The sequence below is a fragment of the Tinamus guttatus genome, unplaced genomic scaffold (assembly GCF_059628265.1).
Source record: "Tinamus guttatus ecotype Peru unplaced genomic scaffold, ASM5962826v1 Tinamus_guttatus_pri_ptg000027l, whole genome shotgun sequence".
Classification (NCBI taxonomy): domain Eukaryota; kingdom Metazoa; phylum Chordata; class Aves; order Tinamiformes; family Tinamidae; genus Tinamus; species Tinamus guttatus.
In genome coordinates, this window is record NW_028288561.1 from 6,519,899 (window position 1) to 6,547,316 (window position 27,418).

General features: G+C 46.6%; 2 protein-coding genes across 2 annotated transcripts; both read left to right on the plus strand.

Moving 5' to 3' along the window:
• The first annotated feature begins 486 nt into the window (after positions 1-486).
• On the plus strand, positions 487-4,710 carry GID8 (GID complex subunit 8 homolog). Its single transcript, XM_088529094.1, has 5 exons — positions 487-560; positions 1,498-1,627; positions 2,796-2,992; positions 3,466-3,663; positions 3,994-4,710. The coding sequence occupies exons 2-5, from the start codon at positions 1,510-1,512 to the stop codon at positions 4,165-4,167; spliced, it is 687 nt and encodes a 228-aa protein (XP_088385220.1). The 5' UTR covers positions 487-560; positions 1,498-1,509; the 3' UTR covers positions 4,168-4,710.
• Positions 4,711-10,415: 5,705 nt separating this feature from the next.
• On the plus strand, positions 10,416-19,708 carry SLC17A9 (solute carrier family 17 member 9). Its single transcript, XM_088527727.1, has 14 exons — positions 10,416-10,477; positions 11,415-11,609; positions 12,768-12,989; positions 14,429-14,568; positions 14,949-15,048; positions 15,429-15,559; positions 16,323-16,419; positions 16,916-17,012; positions 17,819-17,906; positions 18,031-18,065; positions 18,357-18,472; positions 18,877-18,932; positions 19,246-19,275; positions 19,372-19,708. Exons 1-14 carry the CDS (start codon positions 10,416-10,418, stop codon positions 19,533-19,535), a joined length of 1,533 nt encoding a protein of 510 aa, XP_088383853.1. The 3' UTR covers positions 19,536-19,708.
• Positions 19,709-27,418: the final 7,710 nt, after the last annotated feature.

A 27,418-nucleotide genomic window follows, 5' to 3' on the forward strand; every position in this document is an offset into this window, starting at 1 on the left:
CATTAACTGCCTCCTTATTCTTACTCTGTATGGGAAGAATTGTGTTTTCCAGGGGGCTACCATTTCGGCTCTTCCACACAGAGACACCGCACCTCTTGAGCCCTGTTTTCCACATAAATCCCCCAGCTGAGGTGTTTGTTTGTTTGTTTGCTCTGAATCCACAGTGCTCTCATTTACGAGCCTTGCCGGATTCCCTCATGCTGCTTTACGACGCATTTTAGCACGCCCATGACGCAAAGTCCTCAGCGCCGCCGCTCGCCTCCCAGCAAGCCCAAACCCACGGAAAGCGGTGAAACTCGGGTCACTTTAGCTCCTTTTTAAGCAACTTAAGCCAAGGCAGGGCCTCTCTCAATTCTACGGTCCTCCCGCCGCCCCTTTCGTCTCTATGGTCCCGCTGCGCGCGCGTACGCTCTATCCCGCACGCTCTCTATGGTGGCGCTCTCTCGCGGGCGCGGATTGGGCGAGCGCGGAGCTCTCGCGAGAGCCGCGCGCCAGCGGCCTGGCCGAGGCGGCGGACGGGGGCCGGGGCGGTGCGCGAGGCCGGCGGCGCGGCGCGCTCGGTAAGATGGCGCCGGCCGCCGCTTCCCGCCCCGGCGTCGCTTCCCATCCCGGCGCTGCCACCTCCCGCCCCGGCGCCGCTGCCACGGCCACTGCGGACGGCCTGGAAGGCGCCGGGCCCGCGGCGAGCGGCGCCGGGGCCTGGCGAGGGCTGGGGCCGCGGGCCCGTCCCGCCTCGCCGCGCTCGCGGCTCTGTCGGGGGGACGAACCCGTTCGGAAGGGGCTGGCGAGGGGACCCGCGCGGGGCCTGTTGTTGTTGTTGTCTTTCCTCACGCTCCCGCTGCCCCCGGAGGTGCAGGGAGGTGGCGGGCTGTGGTTAAACGCCGGCTTAAAGGGTAGCAAAGCGCGCAGCTTCCACATCCAAAAAAGGGGCGGTCAAAGGAAAAGAAAAATAATAATATCCTAGAAGTCTCTCGGGTTACTTTTGCTGGCAGCACCCAAGCAAAGCTAGTGTAAGCCGTTCATTTGCACGTCGGGTAACTTTGCTGCCCGCTGTTTTGTTGCCCTCCAGCCGAGCCTTTGTGGGAGCCTTTGCAGTCGGTGTTGTACACGCAGGCTTTGCTTTAGGTGTTTGTTAACAAATTCTCCGTTTTGCTGCCAAACTCTTGGATTTGTTTGTGTCGTGCTGTCATGCTGCTCGTGCTGTGCGACTCTTGTGCTGTGGCGCTTTGGGCTGCGTTGGAGAGGAATATGAAAAAACATGGTTTGAATTTTGTGTTTGGATGATTGATGAAAGCAGCTTTAGAGACTGGGTCTGGATGTGGGAACAAGGGGAATGATAATATAAGCTAATGGTTTGAAATAGACTTTTTTGATTGCTGTTTTAAAAGATCTTATTTAAAAAAAGTGATATAGAGGTGCTAGTAACACAGTGCTTAGGCTTGTTAAGCTTAGTTTTTCTGGAAATGTATTAAATGAGATGCTTTTTTTTCCTTGTAGTAGAAGTCCAGGATGAGTTATGCAGAAAAACCTGATGAAATCACAAAAGACGAATGGATGGAAAAACTTAATAACTTGCATATTCAGAGAGCAGACATGAACCGCCTTATCATGAACTACCTTGTCACAGGTAATAACAAGGAGTAAAGCGAAGAGACTCTTAAATGCATGCCATTTATTTTACCAAGACAGTTTTTGCTAAAATGTGCTGCTAGATGGAGTAAAATCAAGAGTGATAAGGATTTTGTAGTTACTGGTGGCTTCTCTTAGCAACACACTTCTGCTCCTGTGTTCTGTTAAGTGGCAACCAACTTAATTAGCTTCAAGCAGGAACTTAGCAGATTTCATAAAATAGAAATGACATTTGTTAAATGCTAACTCTTAATGCTATGGGAAAAAAAGACTATTTTTGGTGCACAGTGTTAACAAACATAACTTCCTTCCGTATATGTTGACATTAGAACAGAGTTCAAACTATGTTACTGTTGTTAAATAGCGCTCTCAAAGTTGAACAGAGCAATTGTCAGAAGCAAATTTTAGCTGGGTGGAAAATTCAGCTGTAAGAGGACAGAATAGTCTGGGACAAAAAACTTTTCCCTGTTAGCATGTAGCCTGACTTAATGCTTGGAACGATCAAGAATGGCCAGAAATGTGCCTAGCAATTATGGTGCATACCATCCCAGTAAGCTATACTGGGGTGGAGGCTTTTGTTTATGATCTACACCCCTGTTTACCACTGCGCAGCGTAACTGCAGCCTCTGAGATGAAGGAAAAGCATCTCAGTGGTGTGTTAAGTATCATAAATCATTTTGTGGGTGTTTGAAAGCCAGATTTAGGATTTAGAATGTAAGTTGTAACTTTTTTTTCTTTCCAAAGAGTGTGGTGTTGGAATGGGAAACAAAATCCCTTTGCTTTTCTGCTTGTTGTCAATTAAACTGTTAGGTTTGTGTAAATAGAATTGAGGATAAGGGTATAGGGAGAAGTAAAAATGCCCAGATTTTGAAAATGGTAGCATTTTGGCATGAGTACATTGCTCAATTTAAGTGTAAAACAAGTTTTATATTGAAGAGATGTCAGACAGTAACTTGCATGCTGCTTTATGGAAGGAGGATAGTTGAATTAAGAATTACTGGATGCCAATTATAATTAATTGATACTTATATACTAGATAAGAACTTTTCAAAATTAATCTTCAACCACAAAAATACACAAGTAATGTACCAATCTTTTCATTTAAGCTTCTTTTTAAAAATTACTTCAAAAAACAGATTTTACAGGTGATCTTTTTTCTATTTCAGAGGGCTTTAAAGAGGCGGCAGAGAAATTTCGAATGGAGTCTGGAATTGAACCCAGTGTTGATCTGGAGACACTGGATGAAAGAATAAAAATTAGAGAAATGATCCTGAAAGGACAGATTCAGGAAGCCATTGCATTAATAAACAGCCTCCATCCAGAATTGTTAGATACAAACAGATATCTTTATTTTCATTTACAGGTATGGACAAGTGGCAAATGTTATATTTATTTTAAGGGCTGCTGACAGGCTAGAAAATTAACTAACTTATGTTTTAGTTAATTAATTTGAGCTTTAAGGGAGTTCTGATTGAATATGCCTGCTATTTCAAGTGTTCTTGATATCACTTTGTAGCAAGGGGAAACTTTGTGGCATGCCACATTAACTTTTATACAATTAGTAACATGAAAACTTCTAACAACAACAGTCCTCTATGACCTAGCAACTTCTGAATTACTGTTACTCTGAATTGCTGTTAGTTCTGATAGTAACACATCTTTCAAACCTGCTCTTCCAAAGTGTCAGCCTTTTCAGTAGATTTTGTGGACAACTCTGCTCGTCTTTCTCGCGCACTTAGAAGTGACCTCAAACTGTCAAATTATGGACTAATGTTGGTCTCAGATTGCATACTGATGACTGGAGGGTAGCTAATATCACTATTTTTTCATACGTAGCAGCAGCATTTGATTGAACTGATTCGGCAGCGTGAGACAGAAGCGGCTCTGGAATTTGCTCAAACCCAATTAGCAGAACAAGGAGAGGAGAGCAGAGAATGCCTGACAGAAATGGAGCGTACGCTGGCTCTGCTTGCCTTTGATAATCCCGAAGAATCACCGTTTGGAGACTTGCTTAACATGATGCAGCGACAGAAGGTAGTACTTTTCTCAAAAGAAAATCCTGTCTTTTATTCATATGTGGTGAAAGCGATGTCTAAATATTTTTCGATATGTTTAGAAACATGTATACAATGGAATGCAAAAGAACAGAAATATTTCTGAAGTGAAATTCAAAAAAAAAATGGTGATATTGTAATTGACAGCTTGGCTCTCTTCCATGTTTTCTCCAACCTTGTGGGATATAGAGCACTTTCCTGACCATATTCTGAGGAATCAACAAGCTGTGTGATGTTCTCAGTGTTTGTGCAATGTTACTGGTTTTAATTGTAGAAAAACTACTACTAAAGACTGGTGTTTCTTTCCCAGGTATGGAGTGAGGTTAACCAAGCTGTCCTAGACTATGAAAATCGTGAATCAACACCCAAGTTGGCAAAATTACTGAAGCTACTACTGTGGGCTCAGAATGAGCTAGACCAGAAGAAAGTGAAATATCCGAAAATGACAGACCTCAGCAAGGGGACGATTGAAGAACCCAAGTAAAATGTGTGCAGATGGACATCAAAAAATCTTAGTACTGCACAGTATACATTTATTATCAGTCTGTGACTGAAATATTTTTACTACAGTACAGCACTCAATTCAGATTTTTCAATGAACATCTAATTTGAAGGGAGAAAAGTCCCCTTTAAATGCTGCAAAAACTGCATTGAAAGGCGCTGTATCTCTTTGAAAGTCTGACTTAGGCTATGCACTATAATACATTTTTAAAAAACAATTTAACAGGAAAGGAAAAAAATAGCATTTTTAAAAGTACAGAACTCATGGTTTCTAATTGGCTACTGCTGCCTAGTTTAGTGGCCAGTGAGTTAATATGCAGTTCTGTTGGCAACTATTCAGTTAAGTTTAACTGTCTCCTGTTTGAAATGTGTATATAGAACAGTGAATATTTTCTACCTTTAAGTTATAGCCAGATATACATTCCCCTTAAAAGTAACTGGTCAAGTTTTCATCTATAAACTTTGCAGTAAGGTCAACTTGTTGCCTTGGAAATAGTGTACAAACTTGTAAATCATAATTTAAGGACTTTTTTTTCCTCGTTTCTGACTTTTTGGTGCTTTTTATGGTGAGAGCTATGTTCATAATGGATCAGTGACCCATCTTTTTCACAAGAAGTATTGTTGGAAATAAGTCTTTTTTCTTAGTTTTCGTGAATGACCAAAATAACCCCCAGAGGCAGGTAAGCATTTTTGTTGAAAGGGGTTTTTTCCCCTAGATGAACTCGCAGCTGTAGTTACGATTCCAGCAGGTTCCTAAAGCTTTAAAGACCACTGGGTTTTTCAAAGCTGAAAAGATAGACTTGTGTTAGAAGTGAAAAAGAAGGGGAAATGTGCTCGTGGAAACCTCTGATCCATCATCTTGTGCACGATCTGCCTTCACGCTTGCTGGGTAAGAGTCATAGTTGTAGGACTGCTTAGGGCTATTTTTATGCCTTGAGCAGAGCTGCTTTTAAAAACTGAAATTCCCATTTTCCCAAATCTTCCATACCTTTCTGAAGAGATGCAGTTCATCTTCACCTGTATTACTTCGTTTACTGACTCCTCACTCCGGTTAAAACTATAGTTTTAATGTTATACATGTGAAGTCCGGACTTTCAACAAATTATAATCTGGGTATGAGATGTCCTGGTTGACCTAATTTTGCAGCACTGTATACTGGTATAACCAATAGTAATAAGAACTAATCTTGCCAAATCAATTTCTAGATTTTTAAGCCCATTTATTGATTTATTACAAACTTGCTGAAAAAAGGCCAGTGATGGATGAAACAGCTTTAACATCATGCTACACTGGCAGCTGTCATACCAGTCTCATACTGTACATAGTCTTGTATGTTAAATACTACCCTGTAGAATGAAACTTAGTTTTCACTTAATTTTACTGGAATACTTATGCATTAAACTGTATAAAGCTTTGCAGATCCACCTGACCTAGGGAAACTAACAGAACCTGTTACTGATTGCATTACTGTGAACACTGTTTACTTGTGTAGCTAGTTTTTGTAGAGGAGGGAAACCTTTGTTTGACAAGCAGCTATTGGAGATGCAGAGCAGCAGGGTTAAGCTAGATGATGGATATAACAAAATGATTTTGGTTTCTTCCCATTTATTACTGGTAATTTTGTTCCACATTTGAGGCTTTTGTGGTATGCACGTCTTAAAAGTTCATACATAAGCAACAAGAGATCAGTTCCGCCCATCTGCAACAGTGATCTGGCCTTACTTCATCCAGACTGGTTATTCTGACACTTACCAAACTGTTACCTGTTTTTTTTTTTTCTTGTTTTTTTAATTATTATTATTATTTGTTTTTGCACCTTTTTTTTTTTTTCCTTTCCCAAGCGGTTGCTAAAAAACGTGTAACTTTTAGTTTGTGATAAACTGTATGGTTAATGTAACTTTGTTTAATAACAAACTAAAGAAACAAAACTGGAATAGCTCTAATTTTTTTTAACTGATCAGCTTTTCCTCTGTTCTGATGCTTGTGTGCTAACTCTCATTTAAAGCTTCTCCCGGATGAAGTGGAAAGTGGTGCATTTTTGTGGCATGACTAGCATTTTTCTCCATGAGAAATGCAGTATTACAGTCCTGGTTGAGAAGTTCACTGTACTTCTAGAATGCTACATTAATTTCTTATAGTATTTGAGCAAAGATTGTGCGTAGATTACTTGAATTTTCACTAGCTTTTTTTTTCCATTTAAAAATAAACATTTTTTAAGGGGTTTAATATGAAATTAGTATAGAACTATTTCACTTTGTTTTTATGAACATGCCACATTGATAAGCAGCTTTAATCTGTAAAGTTTTTGGTAACTGCAAGAAAATATTTGAAAGCTATGCATTTTAGAGAAAGCATAAAGGTAGTCATAATGGTACTTCTAAGGATCTTTATATTAGTGTATATAAAATAGTTTGCATATACAAATATAATATATAATCTGTTTGAAATATTCTTGAATGGTAGGGGCTGTGAAACATAATTTATGGAAATATTGTACACAGTAAACAGACCTCTGTCAGTACACGAATGAACTTTTTCTCATATGCATGAAAAATGTCTTATTTGGTGACTACTAATGAATGGGGTTTTGCTGACCCATTTTTGTTAGATAACCACTTTAACAAATATTATTAAATGCCACTTTGATCAGTTTGCTTTAGTGTAAAAACGCATATTTTGTTCCAGTTAATTTAAAACAGTATGAGAATAACTTTTATATGAAGATTTGTTCCAAACTCAAAGGTGGCAAACAAATCTGGTAATTAAATGTGCTACACTACTCATTCTTCCCTCAACCTTTCCTTTGCTAAAGGCGAATAAGGTTTTATCATTAATGCTATGAACATGAAGAAGTTGGGTTGTAAAATATCCTGTCTTGTATGGCTCTGCAAAAAGACTTTATATCAAGTGTGTTTTGATGAGGCTATAAATTTCATTCCTTTTCTAAAACTTACCACCTCGCTAATAACACTGTCTCCTCAATGTTACTATGTTTATTTTTTGAGTGTCAAATCTAAGCTGGAGTATGGTTGCTTCTGTTGTACAATGGAGTCATTGGTGAAGGGTAGGGATTATGGATGTCTGAAGATGAAGTACTGGCAGTACCTTCTGAGAAATACTTACCAAACTCTTTAATTTTAGATAGCTTGGAAACCAGAGATTGCTGCACAGAAACTAACAGCAGAGTTTAAAGTGTTTCCTCTCAAGATTTTTGAAGAGGCAAACAGATACAGCTTGAAACCAGGTGAAGTACCTCTCTGTTTTAAGATGATTTAATTCAAACACTTTCAGCTCCTTCCACCCACATTAACAGCAAAATCGAAATGGATGTGGAGAGCACTTGTGTAGCATTAAAAATGTGTGAAGTTGCCTGGAAATAATTTTGTCTTCTTTCTACTCCTTGTACGTATAGGGGAAGCCATTACAATATTCTAGGATGATTTTATTGCTTTTAATTTGTAAAATTTATGCTTTGTATGCTTGAGTATAAGCTTAAAAGCATTCCTTTAAAACATCCTTGACTAATAGATGAGTGTTGTTCAACTTGCTTCAAACCTCTTTCTGTCCAAGTTCGTTACACAGCTTATTAAATTGAGTTGGAGCGTGATCCCTGTGTGTCTCATCTTCCTGGGCCTCCTGCTGTCAGCAGTAGCTGGAAGCATCCTGCAGACCCTTATCTAAAAAAGGATAATTTTGCCTTAACTCTGTCCATGGTTTACCCGAGTTGAGATGGGCCTGAAGCTGTCTAGCAGACCTCTACTGTATTTAGAAGCAACATGACTGGTTAGTGTATGTTCCTGCCACAAAACTTCTCAAACTAGAATCATGCTGTCCCTTCAGGAGACAACAGTTGGATCTTCTGCACAACTGCAGCAGCTGGGAGTGTGAGAGGCTATTTCTCCCTCCACTCCCCTCAAAAACACAGCATTTGTTCTTGATTGTTGCTTAACAAAATCTTTAAGTAATATAATCACTCTCATACTGTGGATAAATCGCAGGGATAGGTAATATTTGTATTAGCACAATAATCTTTTGTTTGATTTAATCTTTTGGCAGATAAAGCTGAGCATATGAAAATATCAAGCCGATTGTGTTCTCACGTAAGATTATTTTCTTAAGTTAGTGACTGTCTCTTGAATTGACTCCATTTGCCATTTTAGTCAGCTCAACGAGAGATTTGCTTTCAGAAAAGTATGCAGTAGTGAAAGGAACAATTTCTGTGTTTTTACATTTTAGACTTATTTATGTGCATGTGGTAGATGCTGCAAGTTGGCTGTTACCTTCACACTCAAACACAGTTTTTAAACACACCTAATTTTGAATGTGAAACTTTCTTATGTGAGAAGCAAACAAGGCAAAGCAGCCATTTCTTGAAGAGGCGATGTTGAGTGGCGTAAGGAGGGGAATGGGAGGAGTACAACTACAGAAAACGTTGTAAACCATACTAAAATTATGATTTGATAGGGAAGCTGAGCAAGCTGATAGCCAAAGGGGTAGCTAGTATCAATGCTTACAGCCCCAGCAATGGGACTATAACATAGCCATGTTAGCTAATCAGTTTTCCCTGTCTTAGGTTACTGTATCGTGCCCAAGATCTGAGTGTTGACTTTTGAGTTTATTTCATGCTTTAACTTTTGTAGTTACATCAGCATTCATCTCCTCTCCCACACAGAATTAATTAATTCCAAACACCTCTACCCTTTATAAGGATAAGGGGAGAGACACCCCTAATTCTCCTAATCCCTCATCACACATTGAACAATGGTTTTGATCTCAGCTGCAGTGGGCCAGGACTTGTCTCCCTCTTCTGGAAATGAACACAGAAGCAGAATGAATAAAATTTCTTTGCATAGGTTCCTGTTCAAATAACTGATGGGAAACCTACATTTGGTGACAACAGAACCCCGTAGTTATTACAGAGGCTCCCCTCACTCCCCCACGTACCTCAGTCTCCCAGACCAGGAGGTTGCCTTTTGAGGCAGCTCTTTCCTCTGAAATGCTGGGGCAGAGAACAGTGTGATTTTTGCTTTTGTCGTCAGCTCGGGAGACCTCCTCGTTTTGGAGTCATTTCGAGGGTGTGTAAAGAATCTTTTACTATTTCCTGGTCTGAAGTTCAGCTCAATAAAGCTTTTACACCTCCTGATTTAAGCTGCTAACTGCTCTTTTTACTCCTCCTGATTTAAATTGCTGGCTGCTCTTGAGGGACTTGCAAAGTGCCCCTGCTCAAAGGAGAAGGGCCAGGTAAAGTAAACAGGAGTTTGCTATGGGCTTAGTTTTAACAAGCATTCCCAGGCTGCTGGTTTTCCTGGCTGCAGGAGCAGCAGATGGAAGATGCCTGCCTTGCACCTGCACGTTGTGGTGAAGCCCTGGAGCTTTGCTTGCTTTTCCTGGGCCAGCTTTCACTTTAGTAGTGGTTGGGACTCCAGCTCCACCCTTTCCAAACCTGGAGCTTCATGATGGCTGGAGCTCCCACTCCATCCTTCCCAAACCTAGAGCTTCACTGAGCACCATCCACGCTGCTTGGAGCCAAGGCCATGTAGTGACCTGGGCCAAGTCTTGGCAAAGCTCTTCCTCCTGCTTGTTCGTAGTCCTGAGGTGAGTCACAAATCCCGTGTTTTACATCAACATAACCATTATTTTAATTGCTTCCATATGAGCCTGATTATCTCCCCCACCTGCCTTAAAGGAAGACAACAGCCCTGCCCAACAGAGTTAAACCAAGCTGGAGCAATCCTGCTTCGTCTTTCCTTAAACTCTTCAGCTAGTAACATCATATTTACCTTTAATCCTCACAAAGAGGAGGCAGAGGCTTTTCTACAACCCCATCTGTGAGGCTGGGAGGAGCAGGTGGTGGTCCCCAAAGGGGGGGGGGGGGGCACTGTGACACTTTTTGGGTGCCAGAAGGGTGACAAAGCAGAGAGGATGTGGGAGAGGAGAAACCCTGGTGATTTCCTCCTTTTTTTAGCCGATGCTGCGGGGAAGTTATTAAAGGGGAAGTGCAACTTTGGGGGCGCGGGATGCAGAAAACGAGGCCCCGGCCCGAGCATCGCCCCGGCGGGGGGCGGGCAGGGACCCCCGCTCCCCTCCTCAGGCCCCGTTCCCGGCGCTTTCCGGGACTTCCCGGAACGGCGCGGCGGGAGGCGCTGACACGTGGCCGGGGGGAGGCGGCGGCGGGGCCGGGCCGAGCCGAGCCGGGCCGAGCCGAGCGGCGGGGCCGGTGGCGCTGCCCGCATGGCCGCGGGCTGCGGCGGGAGCGCGCGGCGCGATGGGGGCGCCGGGACGCACTGGTCCAGGTAAGGCCGCCCCTCACCCCGGGAGAGCTGCTCTTGGGCACGGGCAGCCAAAAACCGGGAGTTTCGGGATGGGGGGTCCCTCAGCCCCCCTGTAGGGAGGGTTTTGGTTTTTTTGGTGAAGAGAGAGGGGGGCTTGTGCTCGCTGCAGCCGCGTGGGTCCCCCCAACGTCTCTGTCCCCGCGGTCCTTGTGGTGGCTTCGACTGCGGGACCCTCGGGTGGGGTGAAACGAGGTGCTGCCACCTGCGAGATCCCGGCTCCCTCCGTGGAGGCACCGGGCGGGCGCCGGGACCCCCTGCACTCACTCCTGGCCCGAGTCAGGTGCTGAAACCTGTCCTGGGACCCGCGGCCAGAGATGGCAGGAGCCCCCGCAGCGGGAGTGAATGAAGGAAAAGTCCCGGAGCAGCACGAGAGCGGCACGAGCAGCTCCCAGATTAGGGAGTTCTGCAAGTCCCAGAGACTTTGCAATCCTGACGGGCTGCCCTGAATAGGACGGATATAAGCTCCAAAATCTATCTTTGCACTGGTGCTGCTTAAAATGTTGAGAATTTTGTGCCCCCCACCCTACATAAATTGAACAAAACTCCCTCTCCCCATCTTCGCTTTTGTAACTTGTCCCTCAGTGTCACTAGAACTGGCCGAGGGGGAAGACTCCACTCTGGATTTTCATGTACCAGAGTTTCCCCATAGATTTTGTTCCCTCAGGGAAACACCAACATGTTCTGCCAGAAAAAAACCTTGAGTTTCCCAAATTTCCCAAAATGCGACCCATCAGTAGCTGCTTTCCAAGGCAAGAGACTGCCAATGAAACACCCTCCACAAAGGACACGTTTCAAAGCAGTTTGTAACCAACGTCCCCGGGTAACGGCAGGAATCTGCCTCCCGCGGAGGAGCCCAGGTGCAGCTGTCACCGCCACCAGCTTCTTATCTCTATTGCAGCAATTCCCGACACGGAGATTGTGGCCCCGGCACCGGGCGCACGTGGCGCCGTTCCAGTCCGGAGCGCCGAGATGCCGAGGGTGGGCGACCAAAGGGGAAGCAGTTTGCAGGGCCCGAGCGGCTCGATGCAGCTGAACGGGGCAAAAGCTTCTCAGTGGCTGCTCTGCGAGCAGAAAAACAAACCCTCGCATTTCCGTGAGCTGCCTGGCTGCTTCCATAGCACTTTTTATCTGGAGATTTTAACGTGCCAGCCAAGCCCTTGCAGGCTGGAGCTGTGTGCCTGCACCTCCAGCAGCAGGATGGACATCCCTTTCTCCCACCCTCAAAGCCAAACATTTTTAATCCCCCCCTTTTTGCTCGCCAGGCTTCTTCCCTGACCTTTGTTGCTGCTGTTTTGCACCGAGTGTTGACTCATCGTTGGCCTCTGCAGTAACTATAATTAGGAGAAAATGTGTTTTCAGAGCTTCTTCCTCTGATGCAAGCCCCTTCTGTCCATCTTTCTGGGTCGGTGTGGGCAGCTGGCGATCCCATGGGATGCCCAGGTGATCTGAGTGGATTTTCCCGACTACCTGCGGAGCAAGCAGCAGCCCCTAGCCTCCTTTTTATTGCCCACTTGCTTTGGGCATAAATTTCTACTGAGACATCAAAAAATACATTGGAAGAATATGGATGTACTGACATGTTATTGCTGCAAATCTTCCTTTTGGTGTGAGACCAGGATGGTCCCCAAGAGCATCGTTGGCAGCTGGAGCCCTTGCTCACTTTTCCTTCCCCTTGCACGCGGTGGAGGAAGCTCCAGCCTCCAAGGCACCAGCCAAAACGCTTCCCCTTAATCCTGCCAGGAATTGGCGCCAGCTCCTTATCGGCCTCGTCAGGAAATAGCGATAAATTAATTTGCCGCGGGCAGAGCGGCCTGGAGTGTTTGTCTCTGCATTGTTCCTCTGTGCCCCGTCTGACACGCTAATAAATGGGCTTGTGCTGGGCTGGGTTAACCCGCATTTGTCATAATTGCGGTGCAGCGCGATAAGAGCTCGTTTCAATGCGAGAAAGGGCGACCCGGGTTGTTTCCCGGGCAGACGGCAGCTCTGTTTAGCGGCATGGAAAGCACGGAGGTTAATGCCCTGGTACAGCGAATGCCGCCGTCGGCTGCGGAACAAAGCGGCTTGTCCGGGACTTTGTGCTCTGGCCAGGAATACCATGGGGTAAGAGCAGTATAAACAGCATGTGCCAAACCTGGACCCAATTTTATTAGCATAGTATTATTGATATCGTCTTAAATATATCAGGCCAGGCTGGGTTATGTCAATCTCTCTGGGGCTATTGGGCCACACGGTGTCTTGCCTCTCCCTGAAGTGTCACCCCTTGTCCCCTTGGCAGGCCCGAGTGTCGCGTGTGGACGGCGATGCTGCTGCTGGGGACGTGCCTGCTGTACTGCGCCCGCGTGGCCGTGCCCATCTGCGCCGTGGCGCTGAGCAGCCGCTTCGGCTGGGACAAGAAGCAGTCGGGCATCGTGCTGAGCAGCTTCTTCTGGGGCTACTGCCTGACGCAGGTCATCGGGGGACACATCAGTGACCGGTATGCAGAGTTGTTTTCACGCTTTCCTCCGCTCGGGCTTTTTCTGTGATGCTTTCCGCAGCTGTGGCCGTGCAATTCGGGTCTGGCAGGGGGCGAAGGGATTGCACCAAACGTGGTCCCACTTTTCCCACCAGCACCTCCAGCTCTGCTTCACACGAAGCTTTGACTCTCCGACTGCATTCCTGGGTCTTAAAACTGGCGCTATACTTAGAGCTAGGTATGCACTGAAGGACTTTGCGGAGGCAAAATCTCCAGCAAATGCAGGGACTGTCTAGACAATAATTGCTGCTTTAACAATTCCTGCATAACTGCAGCAAAGCTTATATTAATGGACACTTAGGCCAATGTGGAGGGTTTTTTTTTTTTTTTTTCCTACCTGGAAACAGTGGAAAGTGCTTTCTTTTAGGCCAGCGTAATGTTTCTAATGGAGGTAGTTTTTAGTACCTGTTCAGTTATTGCAACAGTAAAAAAAAATTAATAATAATTAAAAAAAAGCCCACATCCTAAAATGTTAAGCTGATAAAAAGAAAAAACACAGCGGCTGTAAAGCAGGCCTTATTTTGGAAAATTGATAAATGGTAATGCTCTTGCATAGCTCACAGCTATGCATAGCTCATGGGGAGAGTCATTCGTCCATTAAAAAGCAGTTAAATATCCATGGGGTTGCATGGACGCTTGGAAGGGTTTATAGCTGAAATTGCTAGCCAGAGGAAGAAAACAGTCCCTTTTTGCAAGGAATTCAACTTTTTTTTTTTTTTTTCTCCTGCTTGATCTGCACGGTCTGAGTTCTTCATTCTCATTTCAGTGCTGCTGAGTTTTCCACCGTGTTTTTCTGGGCAATCTTTTCACAGGCAAGACCCCATCCCTCTGTCCAGGCATATCTGGGAAAAGCACATGTCTCCATTTGATGGTATCAATTAAAAACAGCAACCACCCCAGCTGGCTTTAGGGAAAGATCTCCGTAATTACCTGCTTGAGCTGCTCTCCCCAACCGCCCCATCCTTAGCAAGGAGCACTTTCCTTTAAAACCTTTTGTGAGAAACACATACCTGGAAGGGATAATTATCCATGCAGTGCTTTGTGCTGTTGCATTATGCTCCTTAATAGATTGTGAGCGAATTCTTGCCAAAAAAAAAAAAAAAAAGAAAAGAAAAAAAATAGTTAGCAGACAAGTATGGCTGATGCCAAAGAGCAAATGGAAGGGAAAACAATGTCATTGTTCAAGAAAAAGGGAGCAGCAAGAGCAGCGCTGAATCCCCCTGCATCAGAGGCTGCTGTGCTGATCCTCGTCCCCAAAGGGCTATAGGGGAGAAGAACAGGTTGGACTGAAAAATCACTCTTTAAAATCAGGCTAAACCGGGATGAACGCTCCTGGGTCTTGTCCAGAGGCCTTTGTCCTTTTGGCCTTTGCTCATTTGTGCGCGTTTTCTGTCTTATAGAATAGGAGGTGAAAAGGTCCTTCTGCTCTCAGCGTCGGCCTGGGGCTTCCTCACGGTCGTCACCCCTCTGCTCACCCACCTCAGCTCGGCCCACCTGGTCCTTATGGCCTTGTCCCGGTTCCTCATGGGGCTGCTGCAAGGTGAGATGGGGCCATTCCCGTGGCTGGTGCCTTTCCCAGCCCAGGGGCTTCCGCACAGAGCAGTAACTTGGGATACAATTTTGGCTTGTGAGGCACAAGTTACTTAGCTGTGTGTGTGGGCAATGGGCTGGCTCCAAACTGCCCCCACATCTGGAACTTCTGTAGCAAAAAATAAAAAGTGCCATTTCTAGATGAAGTCACCATAAGTTGTTCCCTGGAGAAATCTGTTTGCAAGATGTGGGCTGCAAGGTAGAAAGCAAAATGCTGACTCCTTTGGGGTGATTTTCCTTCCCTTTTACTGAGCTGCGATAGTGGGAGGCTGTGAGAACGAGTGCCCTGGCAGTGAGGAATTCACTGAGCGCCTGCTTGCCTTGCTCCAGGGGTGTATTTCCCTGCCCTGGCCAGCCTCCTCTCGCAGAGGGTGCGGGAGAGCGAACGTGCCTTCACCTACAGCACCGTGGGCACCGGCTCCCAGTTCGGGTAAGTGCCAGGCGCAGGCGCCGCGTTGGCTCTGAGCCGGCGGAGTGGCACCGTGAGATGCCATTAAATAGTTGGAGGCAGAACTTCCATCCCCAAATCCACGTGGGTCGCCGGCTCCTTGACGATGTTGGCTGCACCTGAAGGAACCCCAGGCTGCTGCTGTCGCGCACGCTCCTGTACATGTTGCTGGGACGTCTGCGTTCTCCAAGATGCACCGTTTGCTCTTGAGGATGCCCAGGATTTAAGTGGGGGTTTTTGCTTTGCTTCTCTGAGGCAGACGTTGAAGAGCGGCTGGAGCACGGGCTGGGGCTGCGCCCCCGGGAAGCTCCCGCCGCTGATCCCGCATTCCGGGAGATCTCAGCCAGGGCTTTTCCTTCCAGCACGCTGGTGATCGGCGGCGCAGGATCTCTCCTGCTGGACTGGTACGGCTGGGAAAGTGTTTTCTACTTCTCTGGCTTGCTCACTTTGCTCTGGGTTTACTGCACGTGCAAGTACCTCCTGAACGAGAAAGGTAAATCCACCACCGCGCATCCCTCCGGCTGTGGCCCTCCCTCTTTTCTGCAGGTCCCTCGAGTTTCCAAGGTGGCACTTGGTTTTACAAAGATACCTGAACAAAATTCATTGTGTGTTAACGTATAGCGGGGCTGACTCAAGCTGCTAAACCTCAAACCAAGACTTCTGAAGTAGGAAATCAGCAGTGTGAAAGGTCAAAGTCACACATGGGGTTACCCTGGTGGGAGTCTGATCTAACCCCTCTGTCCTCTTAGACACCAGTAGAAATGCCAAGAGGAGCATGAGCTTCGAAGTGGATTAAGCTAAAGTGGAGCAAGATCCTTACTCCAAAGTAAGGGCATCCACACATAGAGATTTTTTTACGACCAGATAATCTGGAATATCTGCTCCAAATTACTGTCAGGGAATAATCCTGCATGGGGGCAGATGCTGCTATGGTATGATTCGAGTGTGATCTGCAGAGCCCTGCTCGTAAGGTGCTGTACAAAATTCGAACTTTCGCCCTGTCCAAAGACATTTCTGCCTAATTATACCAAGAGATATAACAGATAGGTGAAGGTGGTTGGATGGAGGAGTGTATGGACACAGCGGCGGAAACTGGGCTGATGCAATAAGGCTTTCTCATCAGCATCCAGTGTATTGCAAAGGAAAAAAGGTTAAAAATATACTAGAGTTGTTTGTATTGAAGCTGCACAGGGCTCCTTCCAGTGGCCCACAGCAGGGCTGATCATCGCTTGCCTTGGTGCATTTTCTCCTCGCAGAGCTCATCATTCCCTTGGATTATTTAACAAGAGGCCTCTCCCTGTCCAAGCAGAGCAAAGTTCCCTGGAAGCAGCTCTTCAGAAAGGCGCCAATCTGGTAAGTGGTGCATTTCTGAGCCGAGGCAGCAAGGGCCAACAGCACCCTCCTTCCAAAGGCTTTCTCCCTCCTTGAGCTCATTTGCTCTGCGCGTTTGCGTTTTGTCCATTTATTTAGCTATTTGGGGAAATACTACTAAGTTTCTAAATCCCTTCTACATATATAAATGAAGAACCAAAAAGGTGACCGGGACAACAGACCATTTATGGAGGGATTTTGAGCTTGGCTGTAGCTGGCAAACCTTCCTGCATAGCTGGCTGCTCCCTGGGACACAGGGTGAGGCTCTCCACTGTCTTCCTTAGAAATGCTGCTTGCACTGGTCCTCCAAAGAGGATACTAGCTACCTATGCAAAAACCTCAGGAAGGAACTGCAGCGCTGTAAGCAATTTATTTATAGCCCAGAAACTGAAATATTGGGTTGCCAGAATGCCTGTTTTTCACCCAGCATGACCTGCTGTCACTGATGGCTTTTTTCTTACCCGCTGTGCATTTTCAGGGCTGTCATCGTAGCTCAGCTTTCCACATCCAGTGCGTTCTTCACTCTCCTCTCCTGGCTGCCCACCTTCTTCAAGGAGACCTTTCCTGAGTCGAAGGTAAGTAGAAAGAAAGTGGAAAATCAAAGGTGAAGCGGAGAAGGGACAGAGCAGCCCGAGAAAATTATAATTATCCTTAATAACGTGTACTTTAAAAATCACTGCTGAGGCTGCCCTCTCCTGAGCACAAATCATGTCCCCATTTTTCAGAAACGGAGTTAATTCTCACCTGGGCTGCGAGCTGGTATTTGGTGTCTCCTCATTTTTGGACCCGGTGTTTTCCACAACAGCTCCGTCGGGTTTTAAATAACTCCCAGAGCCGCTTCCAAATGCCTTTTAACATTACATTTGTAAGGCGCTTTATGGCCTACTTGATATTTATATTGAAATCATGTATTAAACCAGCAAACATATTGTTGTGGCGAGATCAGTGCACCTCCGCTAATGTGCTTGGCTGGCAGTAATTTACCATCTGCCAGGCATTATATCGTGGCGCTCTTATGCAAGAGGCTCCCTATAATGTTCCCGCGCCTGATAATCGCTTCCGAGGTTTTAATCAAACGTGGCTTGCTGGGGCTCACTTCCCGGGGTTCACGGTAATCCCTCGCACGGCAAAACCGTGTCACCTGCTGGTGGCACAGCCTTTCTGCAGGCAAGTCACCGCGCAGGGTGATGGGCTCTGCAAGGGGACATGAAGGTGATGCCAGGGTGGATTCCACACGGCAGCCACAGGAGGGTTATGCATTAAGCAAGCGAGCCAGCATAAACAATTCCTGCTCTTTTTGTTTCCCTCCTTTCTACAGCGAGCAGGTGAAGGAAGGTGTCCTCTCTGATAGCACATTTCTCTGGATTTTTGCTCTTTCCAGGGTTGGGTGTTCAACGTAGTTCCGTGGCTGGTTGCAATTCCCACGAGCTTGTTCAGTGGATTTCTGTCTGATCATTTAATAAGCCAGGGTAAGAGCTCTTTGGGCTTTTCCTCCTTTCTGTCCTAAGTTGTGTTTACCCTGTGCTCTCCTCGCTGGAGAGCAAGGTTGAACATTGAACTGTCCGTGATCAGAATGGTTCCTTCCTCTTGCAGGATATAAAACCATCACCATCCGTAAGTTCATGCAGGTAAGAGGAATAAAGCCACATGAATGCAATTTGAGCTCGTTGAATATTGCGGGAAACAGCAATGGGAAGATGAGCAGGAGCAGGAATGCCAGGGAGAGCACAGCTTACCCTTCAAAACCTGCATTAGTGTCTGCATACTGCCCTTTGGCACCCAAAAAGGCAGCCCAAAATCGGAAAAAAAGGCCGGAGAAGCACCTGGCGTGTTTACAAGGGAGCAATTTGTCTCCAGAAGGAGCTGCTTCCTTCATTACAGAAATGCTGCTGTGGCATTTAATTTTCTCTTTCTCCCAGGTCATCGGCTCAGGTGTGTCGAGCATTTTCGCTCTGTGCCTAGGGCAGACATCCAGCTTTTGCAAAGCCATCGTGTTTGCCTCGGCCTCTGTGGGACTTCAGACCTTTAACCACAGGTAATGCGAGCGATCAGGACACTGACCGTGTCCTTGTGAGGACGCTGCTCCTCATGGGGGCTACCAAGGCAGGTACCCCCGGTCTCAGTGTCCTATGTTGGTTCCTCCAAGGCTGGTGGGGTTTAGTGACCACCTGGAAGGTGGTAGTGCATGAAGCAGAACGTGAATTTTGTCCTTCTGAGTACTTTAAATGAGCTGCTTTGAATCAGATCCGTTTCCTTCTGTTACTCTCCCATGTAGTTTCACATTCAGTCACTTTCCATCTTTGCTTCTCTTCACAGTGCCATTCCCTGCCTAGGATCCTCTGCTTTTGGGTAGCAAACTGGACTATGTGCAAAGGAAAAAAAAAGATGATCCTGTTCCATTAAACCAGCCTTTATTTCCCCCTCCCTGTTTCTCAACAGTGGCATTTCAGTGAACGTGCAGGATTTGGCCCCCTCGTGTGCTGGCCTGCTGTTCGGTAAGGATCCCGCGGTCCCCTCCATCCTGGCGGGACATCCTGCGTGTGCGAGGGGATGGCGCGTGGTGGAACACATTGCACCTTGTGCATCCTCACCTCCTTGCCTGTGGATCCTGCCACTCCGGCAGTGGGAATGGCATGTCCATGCCTTCCCGCTCCTGAAATTGCTGCGTGTGCAGACAGATGGGAGCATCCTTGCCGCCAGTGAGGCCTTTTGCTCAGCACCCGGGGCGGGAATCCCGGTGTAACCCTCACATTCTGGGGTTCCTGTGAGCTGAAGCTGTTGAGCAATTTCCCTTTCTTTCCTTTCCAGGCGTTGGAAATACTGGAGGAGCTCTGCTCGGTAAGGTACCTCCCGGCGGCTCCCGCTTTCCCGAGGAGCCCCCGGCAGGACCCGTCCCCAGCCCCTGCAGCGCTGTCCCTTCCCTCTTGTGCACAGGTGTCATTTGCGTCTACTTGGCCAGTTGTCTCATCGAAACAACTGGCTCTTGGGGTTCTGTTTTCAGCCTGGTGGCTGTTGTCAACAGCGTGGGCCTCTGTGCCTTCCTGCTCTTCGGAGAGGCCCAGCGGGTGGACACGGACTCTGCGTCTATGGAGCTGTAGGGATGCGCTCAACAAGCCCTCCAAGGGCAGCAGAGCGTCCTCTCTAGGCATCCTAGTTGCACAAGTGCCAAAGAACATATTTTCTTTTTGTAGAAGTTTAACATGAAAAAAAAAACCAAACCGAACAAATGAAAAACCCCACAAGACCCCGTATGTAACGGGTCTGAAGGAAACCCAGAGGGGAAAAGAAATTGAACATTTGCTTTTTGCTCAGGGGATGGTTGACGGCCTAGAGGGCCGATCACCTCAATGTCGCCAGCAAGAACTTGTCCTGTGTGCCTGTTTTGCCCCAGCCCATGTCTAGTGGGCAAGTATCCTTGTAGCCAAAGAGCTTATCCTGCTGCGATCTGTGCCCTCACCATGGACCACTGACCTGTATCCCTGCAGAGCCGCTTCCTCCGTGCTCTGCCGTCCGGTGGCCGCCAGAGGATTTCCAGCCTTTGGGGCTGCCCACCAACACATTCCGTCTGAAGGAAATGCAAGGAATAACCCAAATTAAGGTACCTCTGCGCTGAGCTGTTCCTTGCGGGCCTTCCTTTGCGGAAGAGAATGGGTCGTGCGATGAAGTCTAGGCTTCCCTGCAGGGGAAGCGAGGATTTGGGGCTGGGTATCTACTGCACACCCTGCACGTGATGTTGCATCTCCGCCGCCTTCACCGTGCTTGAGCCAAGACTGGAGTTTTCCTGCCAGCCTGTGGGATCCCATTGGCTCTGTCCTTGCTCAAGGGCTGAGTCTGACGGCTCCTTCCCCTCTCTTTGCTCCTGGCTGGAGAGCAGATCCAAGCCAAGGGAGACAACCCCAGACCGGAGAGCAAGGACCCCCAGAGCCTGTGTTCACTCACCCCGCGGTTGAGTTTGCCATTACATATCCCTGGCAGTATAGACCCAGCCAAGAAATCTTTGCCATATGCTGTGAATGTATATGAAGCTAGGTCATGTTCCAGACTATAGATCTATAATTCCCAAAGATTTCTACCTTATGAGTTGTATCTTCCATGAGCCTTCAATGGGGCGCAGGAGACGTCCCAAAGAGCCTGCAATGGGCACATTTCCTATATTAAATACAAAATACATTTCCTATATTAAATGCAGAAATGCTAATTTCTGTGTTCTGGATCCATAGTACCGGATGTGGATCTGTGCTGTTCCCTGTACCAGAGGGAAATATTTGGCTATGTATGCCTCTGAGCCTGAATGTCTTAAGTTATTTATATGTATTTTTAAATTTAAGTACCAAATTCTATTGTCTATTTTATGTACTTGAGGCCTGATTCCAAATACCGTTTTTGTGTGGGGGGGACTCCTGCTGAAACCCACAGCATTTCTAGCTGGGAAAGTTTTGCTGGACTACACTTTTAGTTTTTGTTGGATCTGTTTTAAATGTGAAATTTCCTATTAAAGAAACTCATGGCTTTTCCTCCCACCCTTTGCTCGTAGCAGGAAAGAATCTCTAATTCTCTGGTGCTTGTACCAGATACTCACACGTCTTGAATGCAAGAAAAAGAAAAATATTCCTCTGCCTCTTTTTTTTCTTTTTTCCTAAAAAAAATTTCTTCTTGGAGATATCTTGGAGGCCTATTAAGCTTCTAAATACAGAGGTTTATAATGAAAAGGAAGATCTTTAGTTGCAGAGACACTGATGCGTACCACTAATCTAAGTTGTATTACTTAGGAGGGGGTATTAAGAGCTAAAGATGCAAGTGGCTGGTGCCTTCACAAGAGAATACAGCATCTGTGGGGCCTGATTTGGGGCCGGAGAGGTCCTAAAGAAGGTTTTCTCCCTCTTTGTTTTTCCCCATATGGGCTAGTTGCTATGGCAGGTACAGTCTGCTCCGATGGGCCCCTGGGGCAGGTCCCCTCCCGGCTGGCATGGCCTTAACAATATAAATCCTGGTCAAACTGCCCGTTCTGGACAGCGGGGCTGCCACGTGCGGGCAGGTGCCAACAGAGGGAGCTGCGAGATCTGCGATGTGCAGCCGTCCGCGCGTCCGGACCGCGGCATCGGTGGCATCGGTGGCATCGCTTCTCGCCATGGAGTGCCCCTTGGGCACAGCTGCTGGGAGAAGGAGGAGGGGAAAAAATAAAGAGGAAAAAAAAAAAAGGCTTGAGAATATATTTTGCAATGAGAAATAGCCGTTAAAGGAGTTTTAATGCCTCGTCTCCCAAATCAAGCAATTAATAGAAAATCTTCCTGATTTCTTCACGGTGTCCCACAGCTGCACAAACAGCCAGCGAAGGGGGGGACCCATGTCAGAGTCCTAAAACTGCAGCTCTGCAGGACCAGGACCCCTCTGCATCCTGCCCTGTGGAGGACAGGAACAGGGATGGAGATAGTGCATAAGAGACTCCCCAGGTACTGGGGAGGGTGTTTAATTGCAGGCAGCTTGTGTTGTGGGTTAGAATCGACAGGTCGATTTATTTTTATATCGTTTAGGGCACATTCAATAGCTGGCACAGGCTCCGGAGCATGGGAAGGCTACGGGCTCCTTGCAGTTTGCATAACACAAAATCAATACACACATTCAAGCAGATGGAAAGCAAAACGCAGAAGAAAAATGGAGCTCCGAGGAAAGAAAAGAAATAGCAAACAACACTTTCCATGGATGCTTCCCCATGGAAAGCAGATGCTCCTGCAGCGGAGGGACCTGCTGTGGCTCCCGGGGCCAGGACGTGCCCCAGGGACATCCCTGCCTGCAAAGGGCACCTCGCAGTCGCACCGTAACCAGCAAAATATCACCCTTTATTGCAGCCGTGACCTACTGCATGGCGCGTAATGAGGAATTTTCCATTTCAAACTTTAATGCAATAATTAAGACGTCCATTAAGGTCTTTACAGTTTGACTGCTTTGTAATTAAAACTCAGGGGGGCAGAAGGGGGGCCAGGAGTTGCAGCGCGAGGCATCAAGCTCCTGGCAGCAGCTTTAAATGTCACCCCCTTTTTTTCCCTTCTCCCTTTCTTTCTTCAAAATCATTTTCCTGTTCTTATTTTAACCAGTTGTCCTTGGGGCAGGTGGCTTTGACAAGGCGACAGTGCAGGAAAATTTCAATACAAGAAGCAACCCGAGGTCAAACGAGCGCAACTGCTCCTAAAAATGACTCCCTTCCCCACTGCCAAAGCCCCTGTGGGCTGCAAGGCCATGAGTTATCCTCATTCAGTATTGCTTTTGCCCTAAAATCTTGTTCTCAGATTGGTAGGTTTTTGTTAAGGATGCTGAAAATAGTAGTTTGGTGGTAGAGCTAGTTGCCAGGGAATCTTCAGCTGATCCCTCGCATCCTTCTCCAGATCACTTCCCTGGGTCCATGCAGCTTCCTGATGGACTCTTGTTCTTCTAGACACACCGCTCGCTGCAATCTCCCGGCCCTCTGGCATTAATTATTCTCTAATAAATTGTTTTTAATTTCAGCTCCAAAGGAAAAAAAAATATCCGCTTCCACGGGAGACAAGGGAAAGGTACACGTGTAGTAATTATCTGTAGGATTTTACACAAAGAATTAGAAACCTAGCAGAGCATGTTCTGCATTCTCATTAAAGGCAAAGAGCCAGCGGTTGGCAGGGGATTTTCCTGTGCAACCAGTTTGGCTCTTTGCAGCTGTTAAATTCCTTTCATGTTTTCTTTTTCTTCTTTTTTTTCTTCTTCTCCTCTCTCCTACCAAGTCTCCTGCAAAAAAAAAAAAAAAAAAAAAAAAAAAGGCTAATTTATACTCTCTCCCATGTACATGTGCAAATAGGAGTGAGGCGAAGGTTTGGAATGCATCCTCGGCCACCCATCACTGACGATTCGAGGTGAACTTGAGATTGTTTTGCAGTGTGCAATTACTCCCTGGAATAACTCATACTAAATGACTTTGTGATAATGTTGAGATTGACATTCTCTGGTAGGGTAACCACTCCTCAGATTTCTAGAAATAGCAGAAAAAAAGGCCCTCATGCACCCAGCTCAGCTTCCAATCCAGGGGTGTCAACACTGCAACATTTGAGGAGTGATGATATCTGTCCAATGGTGATTTTGTGCCTGGAGACATTTGGGAATGCAGAATTCAAACTTATTTCATTGCTTAGTCTAGTGATGCATTTCTGAGCATTAAAATTACAGGGAGATTTTGATTCACCTCCAAATGAGAATGTTTCCCCAGCTCGTGTCCCTGCAATGAGGTAAATGAGAAGCTTCAGCTTTGCTGTCTCCAGGCTGTGGACTCAACTCTTTGAGATGTATCACGTAGCAAGTGACCTCAGGATTTTCAGAAATGCCCTCAGTAAATCTCCTTTGGGTTGAGTCAGGAGAAAATTACCAAAATCTGGAAACACAGCAGCTACCTGCAGAGCCTCAGGATGGTCAAACTCTCCTTAGGAGGTTTTTGAATTCCTTCATATTGGTTTAGATTTGAAAAACATGAACTGCTTTCCAGAGCTAAAAGAAAAACATACCCAGAATCAGTTACATTTTAAAGAGTTTAAGGCAGAAGCCACGGCTGAAAGAGCAGCAACGGGATGCATTAGCCATAGGTTTAACGGAGATGGACAAAGCTGTTCAGGATGCTGATGGAACCAGAGCACAGTTACTGCAAAACCCACTATTTTGGTACTGGTGCAGTTTTATGCCGACTGCTATTGTAGTTATCGTGCAGGGGACCAGAGAGACCAGAGACAGGTTAAAGGCAGAGACAGAAACTCTAACACAAATAAGAAGGGGCATTTTGTGGCCTTGTGCAGAGCCCTGCCCATGTTTATAGGCTGCTAAGAGCCTGTTATCCTTCACAGCCAATTTCAGAGCCCGGCTTTTCTCTTCTCTTTCAGTGCACAGTCAGGTTTTGCTCTCTTTTGATAGTGTCTCTCAAACCTTTCCCTCCTCCTCCTTGGAGATTTCTGGATTAAAGACTAAAGCACGGAATTGATTTCCTGGGCGTGCATTAGGGAGGATTATTCCAGGAGATTCCCCCGCATTTGATGGATTACTATTTCCAGGGACGAGCATCTCAGATCTCAGCCCATCCTTCCCTCTGAATGTCCCAGCATGTTCGTGGCTTTTGTTGACAGCAGGAGCATCTCTAAGAGAGAGAGATGAAATTCCCAGTCCCGGAGTGTCTTTGCGCCACAGGAATTCCCCATATAAGTGCTTTGGGGAGTGTTTTGGGTGGAATCCTTCCTTTTCTCTGCTGATGTTGAACCAAAAGGACCTTCACACATCAGACAGACAGAGGAATGGGCATCAGCCAAGTGTGATACAAGTTCCTGCATATAACAGTGTTGCTGCCAGTAGCAATGCTGGAGAGCAGGGTGAAGTGCTCAGGCTAACTAGGGGACAGTCTAATTAATTAATTTGGCCTCCAAAACCTTTGCAATTGTAGCAGATCAAGGGCCTATTACAGCATAAGGGCAATCTGTGCATCCTTCACAGCAATGCAGGGCTCTGGATTATGCTTTGGAGGGCAAAAACTGGGATTGGAGGGAATCTGCCTCCCCCGTGACCTGTCCCTCATACAGGAGGAGTGGGGTCTATAATTGAGGCCAAAAAAAATCCCAGGAGAGGGGGAGGATGAGCCTAATTGAGACCTTGGAGACCAGCCGGACACACGGGAAGCCGCTCGGATGCATCAGCAGGTCTCCCCATGAGCCCTGCAGTTGGGTAACAGCAGTGAGCGAAAAGGAGAAGAAAAGAATTATAAAAAAAAGAGCTTTTATGGGAGCAGAAGGGAGTGTTCAGAAGCAGTCTCTGCCCAGCCTTGGAAATTTTCTGCTAAGTTCTGACCTCGTCATCTGTCTCTGGTGGTGCCACTTCTGCAAACGCCTCTTCTGCAGGGCAGAAGAGAGGCTGCTTTTGCAACACATCATGTAAGACTTCTCTGCATCCTGGTGTAGCTAAGAGACGGGGACATCTGGGCAGTATTCTCCTCTTCTTCCAGTGTCTTTTCTGTAAATGATCTTCTCTCTGTTAAAAGATCTGCCTCCCTCCTCCAAAAAACCGCTAACAGTTGATCAACAAAAAAAAATCAACAAGAACAACAACTGCTAAAACAAACATTTTTGATTAAATATGGCTATATTCCACTAAAATTTCTCTTGCAATGAGAAGGCTGGTTCTGTTTTCCAACTAAGACTCCCAAGTCAAATATCAACCAGATGGCACCCGAGAGAGAGCAGTGCAGGATTCCAGGGTTTTAGGACCGATATCACTTACTGTGGACAGCAAATAGCTCTGTCCTGCTGCTCCTCCAAGCATGCAGCGATTGACCCCTGGAGACGAGTCCTCCAAGGGTGGCAATGAAATGTCCCTCCTGAGCTCTAAGATGTTTGCACAGGGCTGGGAGATCTCCCCAGAGCCTGTTCTCCTCACAGATTTCGCATGGGAAAAGGAGGGAAAGTAGGACAGCAGGGAAATGCGGCTCGGGCAGGTGGTCAACCTGCCCATGCGCCACTTGCTCCAGAATCCTCCCTCCAGCATGAGGTGCCAAAAGGGAAAAAATATATTTCTTTTCCTACTTCTTCCTAGTTATTTTTGACAAGCTGGATGAGAACGGAGAGGGGAGGTGGAAAGGGAAAATCTGACACATGTTTGATATACACTTTTGACAGAGATTTTACTTTATTATGTTTAATTGAAAAGTGTTAAAGTCGTCCGACATGAATATTCAGCGATGGCTTTTGGTGCTGTTCCAGGAGTTATGATCGCCTGTGATTCCAGCACGGCTTCTCAGCACGTAGCCCTGTCAAAGCGAGAGTGACAGTGGGGAAGCTATTAATTGAAATAGCTTCATTAATTAGTAATTAACAGCAGGGTAATGACTATGTCACACATCGTATTTCAATGAATGCCCTTCATGTGTTATGGGGCCTTTAATTAAAGAATATGCATTTTAATTAAAGGCAAGTTTGGCCCTTTGGCCTCCGGAATACAAAAGACGTTGCTAACTTCCAGGACTTGGCAGATGGAAGGTTGGCTAAGGGGAAAGGAGGCAAAGTGCAAGTTTCAAACTTAAATTTTGGTGGCCAATCTCCTGGCTGGGAAGGGAGCTGCTCTTTCCAGAGAGCGGGATCTCCAGGACAGATGTGAGGCCACAGAGGAGCCTGGGACACAGCACGGATGGGAGCTCCATGCGGCTGGTGCTGGAGGTGTGTAGGGCTCTACGGATGCAGAGCCAGGACCTGGAGCTGCCCGCGTTGGAGAAATGGTCATTTCCTTAATAACGAACGAAGCAGCCGATCAGCGTTTCCTTCCTCCCCACCCTGGCTCTTCCACCTGCCGTGTTGCTGCCTGGACGACCTCTGCTCCAACATCATCGTCAAGGCCAAGAGTTTCACCAGAGCAGAGACTCTATTTTACTACTATTTTACACAGATTTTACACTAAACCATGATGTTCTTGCCATGGATGCTGAGCGCCCCTGGCACCTCCTCAGTCTCCCAGGCTGGGAATGCTCCTTTGCTTCCCCAAGGAGATGCCCAGGGAAAGCAGGTGGTGGCTGGAGATAAGAGTTAAACTTTGCAAGAGGAGCTGGAGGAGGCAACCATGTGAATCACCCTGAGTACTCTAATTGCAGTTAATGCCATTAAATAATGTAAATGGACAAGCGGTATTTTATGCTGCAGTTCTCCGGCACTTTTACCACTGTCACACTGGGTTTGTCCTTGTGTCCTGCATCAGTAATGGCCCTTTCCCCGGGGGGAAAAGCAGAAGTGACTCTGGGATGAGGGATCACTGTGAAGATCTTCTTTATTCTGCTTCCCGAAGCAGAACCTCAGGGGTGAAATTCCCACTCAGGTGCGAATGCAAATTGTGCATGGATAAATGCTTTATTTATTTTGCAGTGGCCGGTATTTGGTGGGGTGTGGGAAGATGGTCCATGCTCACTGCTAAGGGTGATGCATGCACATTTTGCTGGTATGTT